Source organism: Leiobunum rupestre, chromosome 1 (assembly GCF_980474605.1).
Source record: "Leiobunum rupestre chromosome 1, qqLeiRupe1.1.hap1, whole genome shotgun sequence".
NCBI lineage: Eukaryota > Metazoa > Arthropoda > Arachnida > Opiliones > Sclerosomatidae > Leiobunum > Leiobunum rupestre.
In genome coordinates, this window is record NC_143384.1 from 91,406,293 (window position 1) to 91,415,797 (window position 9,505).

At 36.0% G+C, this 9,505-nt stretch overlaps 1 protein-coding gene across 1 annotated transcript; it reads left to right on the forward strand.

The window, feature by feature from the left end:
• Nucleotides 1-6,778: 6,778 nt before the first annotated feature.
• On the forward strand, nt 6,779-8,572 carry LOC149968916 (actin 403-like). Its single transcript, XM_090155025.1, has 3 exons — nt 6,779-6,904; nt 7,328-7,814; nt 8,006-8,572. The coding sequence occupies exons 1-3, from the start codon at nt 6,779-6,781 to the stop codon at nt 8,521-8,523; spliced, it is 1,131 nt and encodes a 376-aa protein (XP_090011151.1). The 3' UTR covers nt 8,524-8,572.
• Nucleotides 8,573-9,505: the final 933 nt, after the last annotated feature.

Genomic DNA, 9,505 nt, shown 5'->3' on the forward strand with positions numbered 1-9,505 from the left:
CACACATGCAAAATTTTTTTTAAACTATGTTTCATCACACCCCAATAAATTAAAAATAGGTTTAATTAAAAGTTTAAAATTTAAAATCGAAACGATCAGTGACGATCCGATAAATGATAAAAAATTAATGTTGAAACAACTAAAAGAATGCAGTTACCCGGAAAATTGTATAAGTAATATTTTTGATAATAATGTAGTAAAAAACGACCCCTCGCTAAAGATTCAACAAATTAAAGAAATGAAAGAAAAATCAAATTTAGTATTACCATATATTAAAGGTATTAGTGAAAAAACCAACCGCCAACTAGCAAAACATAATATAGGTCTGGTTAATAATAATTTCAATAACTTAGGGAAGATTCTGATAAAAAAAAAACCGAAAATTGAAAAATTAAAAGAAACAGGTATAATCTATAATATACCATGTAATTGTAATGATAATTATGTAGGCCAAACTAAAAGAAAATTTAAGAAAAGAATAGAGGAACATAAGGATAAGGTTAAAAAACTAAGTATTGAAAATGGTTTGGCCAATCACATAAATAATAATATTGGTCATAAAATAGTTTGGGATGATTCAGAAATATTGGCAAAAGAAAATAATTGGTTTAAAAGGAATTTTAAATTAAATCAAGATAAAGGACAGATAGAAATAAAAAATTGGAGCAACTTATAGATTAGGTCTAAAAAAATGCGTTAAGAGATAATGTCGGAAATTGTTAATTTTGTAAATTTCATTTATTGTAACTCGGCTTGAAAAGGGACCGCGGTCCGAAAGCTCGCCAATGTAAATAAACAAAAAAAATTTAACCATGAAGTATCTTGGCTTTTAAAATACTGTTGTTTTTATTTTTAAATTCTAACGCCATGGTTTATCAAACATTTAAAATTAATAATCCTATAAAGGTATTTAAAAATTCCAAAATAAGGTTTCTAAAATACTTTAAATGGTACTTATGTGTACCTCATGCTTCAAAACTATACCTTTTAAAGGTATTTAAAAATCCCAAAATAAGGTTTCTAAAATACTTTAAATGGTACTTATGTGTACCTCATGGTTCAAAACTATACCTTTATGAAGAGTTATTTTATAATACTTTCATAGAAAGGTTTTATTTTGCACTTTAAAAGGGTCGTCTGGGGACCCAACGTAAAATACCTTTTTTGGTATGAAATAGTCATATTTTTTTTTCACAGTGTAAAATTAACACTAAACAGGGGCACCAAAGGTCAATCACATTTTCAAATAGACCTATAACCACGCTTTAGTGGAAAAATTGGTGGACATGCCTGGGGAGTAAATTTAATTCCTTAAACCAAAACTGGTTGATTTTAAAGGTGTAGGCTCACGTGGCATGCAGGGCTTGCCACCAATTTCCTAGGCATTATAACCCGACCAACTGAATTAATGACTTGATGAAATTTGCCTTAGGTAGTGCCATGGGTATTAGCGTAGCTGATTATTAAGATTATTATTATAATAAAGCTACAGGCTTATACACCTATTAACCGTAGCTATTAGCCCCTCACTCTAAAGTGCCTTACAGTGAAGTTTATAGAGACCAATTAATCGTTTAAAATACAGGATGACACGGCACGTAAGTGAAAAATTTATGGGGATATATTTACGGGTGATATTGATGGGTGGCGTTTTAAGGTATGTAAAAAAATGCTTAAGATGAAAAAATAATATCATTACTTATATAAATATTTAAATTTTTTTCTTAAGTGGTTGAAAGAAACCTTTCTGGGTTACCTGGATAACTGGGAGGATGAAGTTGAAAGGCTACCCGTTGACAAAAATTTTGACAAGTCAAAGATGTTACCAAGCCGGGACACAAGGGATGGCTTGAGAATTTCTGGTAAGCTGTTATTGGTATTCTATCTGGGGGTTCCACTTTTGCCGCTGAATTGGACTTAAATCCAAAGGAATGATGGTTCTTTTGATTAATAAAAACATTTCAATTATTATTCAAATGTTGCAGTGTGCTCCATCACAGAAGCTACCCAGGTGTTATTGAAGTCTGGCGCAAAGTTCATATTAACGGAACATTTCAACCAGGATCCACTTGAAAGACATTTCGGAAAACAGCGAGCCGCAACTGGTTGTAATGACAATCCCAACGTTTTAAACTATCAGCAAAGCATACCAAAGATTAAATGCCTAAAGAAAGTAATATTATCCCCTAAAAAAGGAAATTGATCAGTAAAATCTGAAAAAATTAAGAAATTGAGAATATTAATAATTAAAAATGATGTAGAATAGTTTTCACAACCATTTTTTATTTGGAAACTGAGCTTTTAAGTTTTTAAAAGTAAAACATTAGAAATATCACAATAAATTTAAAATATTTTGCACATTTCCCTTATGTATTTTCATAATATCACAAGACTTTTAGAAACTTAAGCTAGGAACCCTTTCGGGAGTTTTCGAACTCTAGGAACTTTAGTTTTCAGACTGCATTTCACTTCTTTTGGTGTTTATTTGCATTTTTTGCATGCCTTTTGGTTTTTAGTTCTTTTCTCATTGTTGCGCAGCTTTTAGAGACTCTCTTTTGAGTTTTTGAATTTGTGTTTTAAGTTTGCCCACAACCCCTTTTCCCATACAATTCATAGTAATTTGGCATGTTTTACGAAGTGCATCTCTGGCTTCTTGAGAATCTGATTCCCACAGCTCTATCCACGCTCTAACCAAGTTATCATTACCCAAGTTCGATGTCAAAAAACATTTAAGTCGATCTTTAGAATTGCTAAATATTTCGTCTTTCTTGAAAAACGTTTTGGCTTCGTAATGCAACTTTGAAACCAATGAAAATGCTTTTGGCTTCAGAATTAACAGGCCTCCTTTATTTAGATCTTCGGTCCACTTGGCATAATCATTGGCTCATTCTGTCTTTTCACTGAATGCGTAATAAAGCTTTTGGAAATTGAACCATAAGACAATATTAACTGCCGGCTAATGTAGCCCCCAATAACATTGCGTTCCTGTTGTGACGCTTGATGGTTCGTTAATAACGGGATCTTATGATTGCTTTTTGCATTTTCTTTAGGATTTTTGTCTTCCAAAGATTGCAACTCCACAACTTTCACTAATGAGTAATTCAAAAATCTTCGTAAAAAGCACTGAGATAACTGATATTTTTCAGTATCGTTCAGCAACTGAAATTCCCGAATAATTAAATGTACATGTTAATTCCAGGAAATTAAATATTTAGGCATATAAATAAGATTGATTACATCTATTTTGAAACATGTTCCAATAGAGGTGACTAGATTATCATCGCTCATCAACTTATGTATCTGCATCGTGTTATCAGATCGGTCTTTTATCTTTGTATATTCACACACTTGAAGAAATTTTAAATCAGTATCAGGACTTGTTTGGAGTTTTTAAGGCAAACCTAGAAAAAATAGTGTTAATTATAAATTAGCCTTACAATAATAACAATACATTAAATACCTTAAATTCTTCGCTTAGGTTTGATGTTACTACATTTTTTAAGTCTTCAGCGAAACTTTGTATTAGTACTGGTCATCACCTTATTGAGTGAAAACTTAAATTTCCTTTGCCATAGTCTCCACTCCTACAATGTCAAATAATTATAAGCATTTATATTTAATAATAATAAAATAAGTGCGTTTATTATCATCTTTTTTCCTCTTCCCAGTTTTCTTTCTCTTAGGTTCTTCTTTAATTTCTAGAATTTCCAAAATAATTTTAAACATTTCTAGTAAAAACAAACTTATTTACCATTGTTAATTCTCTTTGATATCACACTGTAGCTATGTTCTTTAAATATTTTAAATTGATAAATAATGTCCATTTAAAATTTAAAGAATACCGACTTCCATTAGTCTTGTAGCAAAAAGTAACCGCTCTAATTCAAACCAGAAAAAGAAAAAAAAACAAACACGTGGTCATAGTTCACATTTCCCCCACTAGATGGCTCCGTTTTAGTTTTATGTCCAAGGGTTTGAGGCTTTGAGCAGCCTGTGAACCTCTGAATTCTTCTCCAGGTACACTTGAATCCTCCTAGCCTATACCGCCTACTACCTCCCTACAGGGGGCCGGAGAGGAGCATTCACAGATTTAAATCCGCTAGACGTTTTCTTGTGGATGAAAGATCTTCCGAAGGAGACACCAGCAGACTACGAGATCAGTCGTTGACAAGGATTAACGCCGCTGCTGACCATACTGCATTTGGAGGAACGACAAATTAATTAATTTAATTCTACTTCACTTAAAAATAAACTTTTAAATTCGATATTAAGAAATTAAAATTTCCACAGTTTAATCTCGTTTATTTATATCAATAGAATTACAGCAAATGTTCAAAATGTCTACCAATAGCCTGCATACATTTTTGACATCTACGGTATACAGATTCACAAGCATTCTGTAACTCGTCAGGTGGTAATCGAATGGATTCTACGCCTTCGTAGATCAAAAGTATTAGGTGGTTGCTTGAGGTTATCTCTTCCTTGTAGACACGTGGTTTCAAGTGGCCCGAAAGATGAAAGTCCCGCTGCGTTATGTCGGGAGATCTCGCTGCCATCGCCACAGGTCAACCTCGCCCAATCCAACGGTTCCGATAATTAGATTTAGCACATTTCGAGCAGCTACGCGGTGGTGCTCCATGGTGTAGAAACCTTTCAGCTAAAGGTACATCTTGCAGCAAGATTGGTAGATCGTTGTCCAGGAGATCCGCGTAGCGTTCACCGGTTAGTCTGTTAGGTAAAAGTCTAATAAACAATTTGTTATGTCAAATACCTGTCCTTTTGAAAATCGTTGTTGGAAGTTTGTCTGACGACGGGCGTGAGGATTTGCGTGGGATCGCACATGCTGTTTGGAAAATTGTTCATTCCGTCCGGAGTGATTTGATCCTCGACACTCCAAAGAATTTTTTGAGGCAAACATAGATCCTTATTGCCTCTGACCACAAAACAGTGGCTAAATGGCACCCAACGTACATCATCTCCCTCATTCAATGCTTGAACTCGCTGAGAGTGGTTCTATTTATAGATTAATGAAACGGACCGAGCGCTAAGGGTTACGTTACAAATGGCATGGTTCCCACCAAATTTTCACGATATACGTCTTATTATCAATTTCCGAAAGCGTCAGTCAGGTTTCGAACCCGGGCCCCCCTGCTTGGCAGGCTAGTGTTCTACCATATGACCAACAGCTTAAGCGAACGTGTATATTAATAGTCAAAAGAGTTGAACATTTGGTATCTTATTTAAATATAACGGGATTTCGTGTTCGATTTAAATTATTTCCTAGAGGATTTCAAATGTTGCCACTTGTCTATTAAACAAAAACAAATACGGCAACCGAGAGTTCAAATCGCACTCTCCTGTTTGTCAAGCGAATGCTCTACCCCCGAACCACCGGAATATAATATTTAGAGAATCAACTTTGGGGAAAGTCCGTCTTCCTTTACGTTTTTATGAACTTATTAACGTTAATTTATTGTAGAATAAATTAACGTTAATAAGTTTATAAAAGTCAATTTATTCTGTAAGAGTTTTATTATTCAAAGATTAAATTAAAATTAATTGATTTAAATTAAAATACGATTGAGGCCAGGAATTGAACCCAAGTCTTAATTTTAGCAAGCGGATATATTCCCGCTAAGCCTTTGACCTTCACGTTATATGGTTGAAAATACGCTTCAACGATATTTAGACAAACAGCCTTGGAAAAAGTCCGTACTCTTTTTAAAAAGTATTAACGCCAAATCATTTAACAATGTTTTATATATTAATAAATTAAATTAATTTTTTTAATTTAAAATACCTTCGTGGCCAGGAATCTAACCCGGGTTATATTCTTAGTAGGTGTATCTTTTACGGCGTAGCCATTGACTTCCACTTCTTCAAATTGAAAATTAAAAAAAAAAACAACGGAGGAATAACATGATAAGTTTGCCGCATCCTCTTTCAAAATAAGTCGGCCCTCCTGTTAATACTTCATAAAAAGACTCTTCCGAGAAGAGGTAATAATACAGCCTTGGCCAACTTGTTTTGGCGGCGCTATTTTGCTTTTTTAAGGCGTCGCGAGGGTTCTTTGATACGTTGTCCTTATTAGCATATTTTTTGCGTCGAAATTTTACTCCAGCGAAGATATTTCCGTTTCAGACAAAAAAAATCTGACAAGGGGAGGGAAGGGCAGGAATTGTTGAGTTGTGAGGAAATTTTATGGCAGGTTTAACGGTCGTCTACGTCACCGATCGTTTGGTATAAAACCAATGGACGAAACTCCTTCGGCAATCAGTCAGTTCTTGGTGTTACTCTCCTCGAAGTTTCTTTTTTCCTCCGTTGCTGCACTACACTTTTGAGTAAGACCGTGTTTTATTATTGCCGTTATTTACGCCAAGTTATTTTATTTTATCGGAAGTGTGTTAAAGGTTTTACCGCTGAAGAGTGTAGTAATTTTGTCATAGTTCCCCTGTCTCAGTGTGTGGATAAGGCTAGTTATTTTAGCCTGTATCTTAACCATAATTCTGGTTTTTGTGTTATTATATTAGTCTGTATTTACGGTTTAAAATAATACAACGTTGGTTTTCACAACGTCAAATTGCCGAAGCTAAATCCGTTTACGTCAACATTAAGGAAAACTAGTCTTACAAACTGACATTGAAGAACTTAGGCCATGGTTACGGTTATGATTTAAAACAGCTCGCGTTCATTAAAGTTTTTAATATCGTTTCTTAAATTATAACCAAGGGAAAACTCAAAATACGGCGAATCGTCATTTCTAACAGAAAAGATAAACATGTGTGATGACGAAGTTGCCGCTCTCGTTGTGGACAATGGTTCCGGTATGTGCAAAGCCGGTTTCGCCGGAGATGACGCTCCCAGAGCTGTATTTCCATCCATCGTTGGGCGACCCAGACATCAGGTACGTTAACGTAATTAATTAATCCTTTTAATTTGTTTTTAGTACAACTAAACCGTCGAGTCAGTGAGCTTTAACTTTCGAAAATCTATATTAGGCCCATTAAAATTATATTGCGTCAACGTTTGCCGTTGCTGCGCTGCAATATATGAATTAATGCAGGTTAGGGACTCTAGCTCTCCCCGTCCTAAAAAAGTGATATCTTCAACGTAATGCTTTACTTGGGGGTGTTAAATGGATGGTTCCGACATTCCGCTTGCCTCCCAGGTGTCACGTTTCCCTAAAGATAACCCTCCACTACTAGCGCTATATTGACAACCAGTTTGGAGAGGATAGCTGTCTTGGACAAAAATTAAATTGTCTATGGCTTAAAGGTTATATTTCTAACATTCTATATAATTGTCGTTACCAAATTCCAATCTGTAGGGTGTCATGGTTGGGATGGGCCAAAAAGACTCTTACGTCGGAGACGAAGCCCAAAGCAAAAGGGGTATCCTCACCTTGAAATACCCGATCGAACACGGCATCGTCACTAACTGGGATGACATGGAGAAAATCTGGCATCACACTTTCTACAACGAATTGAGAGTAGCTCCCGAAGAACACCCAGTCCTTTTGACCGAAGCACCCTTGAACCCCAAGGCCAACAGGGAGAAGATGACCCAGATCATGTTCGAAACATTCAACACCCCAGCCATGTACGTTGCAATCCAAGCTGTCCTATCCTTGTACGCTTCTGGTCGTACCACCGGTATCGTCCTGGATTCCGGTGACGGCGTGTCCCACACCGTACCAATCTACGAAGGATACGCCCTCCCTCACGCCATCCTGCGTTTGGATCTTGCTGGACGAGACTTGACTGATTATCTCATGAAGATCCTTACCGAGCGTGGGTACTCTTTCACCACAACCGGTAAGTATTTGCATTGTGAAACCCATTTTTAGTTGAGGGGATAGATGGTGCTTTAAAAATTCGAGAAGTTATGATTAGAAACGTGCGTTGCTACGCCAGGTTCTATCGGAAAAAAATGACTATTCATACTATCGGTTCAACAGTCTTTGAACATTTTAGTAGATCTTAAATAATTTGCTTTATAATCGCAGCTGAGCGGGAAATCGTCCGAGACATCAAAGAGAAGCTATGTTTCGTAGCCTTGGAATTTGAACAGGAAATGGCCACCGCAGCCTCATCCTCATCGTTGGAGAAATCTTACGAGTTACCCGACGGGCAAGTCATCACCATCGGAAACGAAAGGTTCCGCTGCCCGGAAGCTCTATTCCAACCATCTTTTTTGGGTATGGAGTCTTGCGGCATCCACGAAACCACTTACAACTCCATCATGAAATGCGACGTCGATATTCGTAAGGACTTGTACGCTAACACCGTCCTCTCCGGAGGAACCACCATGTTCCCTGGAATCGCCGATAGGATACAAAAGGAAATCACAGCATTAGCTCCGAGCACCATGAAAATTAAGATCATAGCACCACCCGAGAGGAAATACTCAGTCTGGATCGGAGGATCAATCCTAGCATCGTTGTCCACTTTCCAACAGATGTGGATTTCCAAGCAAGAGTACGATGAATCCGGACCTAGCATCGTCCATCGCAAATGCTTCTAAACATTCTGTTTACTTTCCTTTTTACAAAAAAAGAAATTACCAAGTTCCTTAGGGTTCACTCTTATTTGCTTTTTATTAAATTAATACCAACATAATTTTGTCTATTGGCTTTTTAAAAAAAACAATCTTAGCGTTTTTGCTCAGCACACTTCGTATAAAAGTATTTGTAAGGCATATTTTCTAGCACGTAAACCAAAATAAAATTCCAATGACTAATTGATAAGACTTTAAAAGTTTGTAATGCACTGTTTTTTCGTAAACCATTTCATATACTGCTAACAAACAACATTATGGAACATCATTAAATAACTGCCTCAGTTGCTCTAAAAAAAACCACTTTAATGAAACTTTAATCCTTTACTCCAAAGTGAATAGCTTACAAGGATATGCATATAGATTTAACCTAAGTTCATTAAAACGATCCACGGAAAGATGATATAGACCTAAAAAATCCTAAGAAAAGAATACAAAAAGCAAAATCCATGGTAAAAAAATCCTGATACCATATAAGAATAAATATTGCTAACTAAACCTTATTTTATGTGATATAACTTGAAAAGAATAGGAATTACTCTAGTTCCAGTGGCGTATTCTTCACCGGAAATTTAAGCCTTCCTTGTAATTCGGAGTTAGATTTTCGTTTTGTCGTGGGTGGCTAATTACCAAGCGCACGTTGAGCCAAGTGGTTTCGTCTGCAGCGACTTGAAGTCGTTTTTTCTCAATTAGCGTCCATACCGCTGGATGTTTGTAGCAAACTAAATTGGAAAACCAAGGGTTCCATCCTTAATATTCATTATTAGTCCTTTCGGCGTTATTTAATGTTGTTTAGAGTAATCATGTCCGTATGCAAGAGGTGGAATGTTAAAACGTCATTGACACGGCCGTTATTGGGAACCAATGAGATACTGGGTTGATTTTAGGTTAGGGCTGTCTCAACACCTGTTATAGCTGGTTCCAGATTTTTAAAATCAGGGAATTTAAT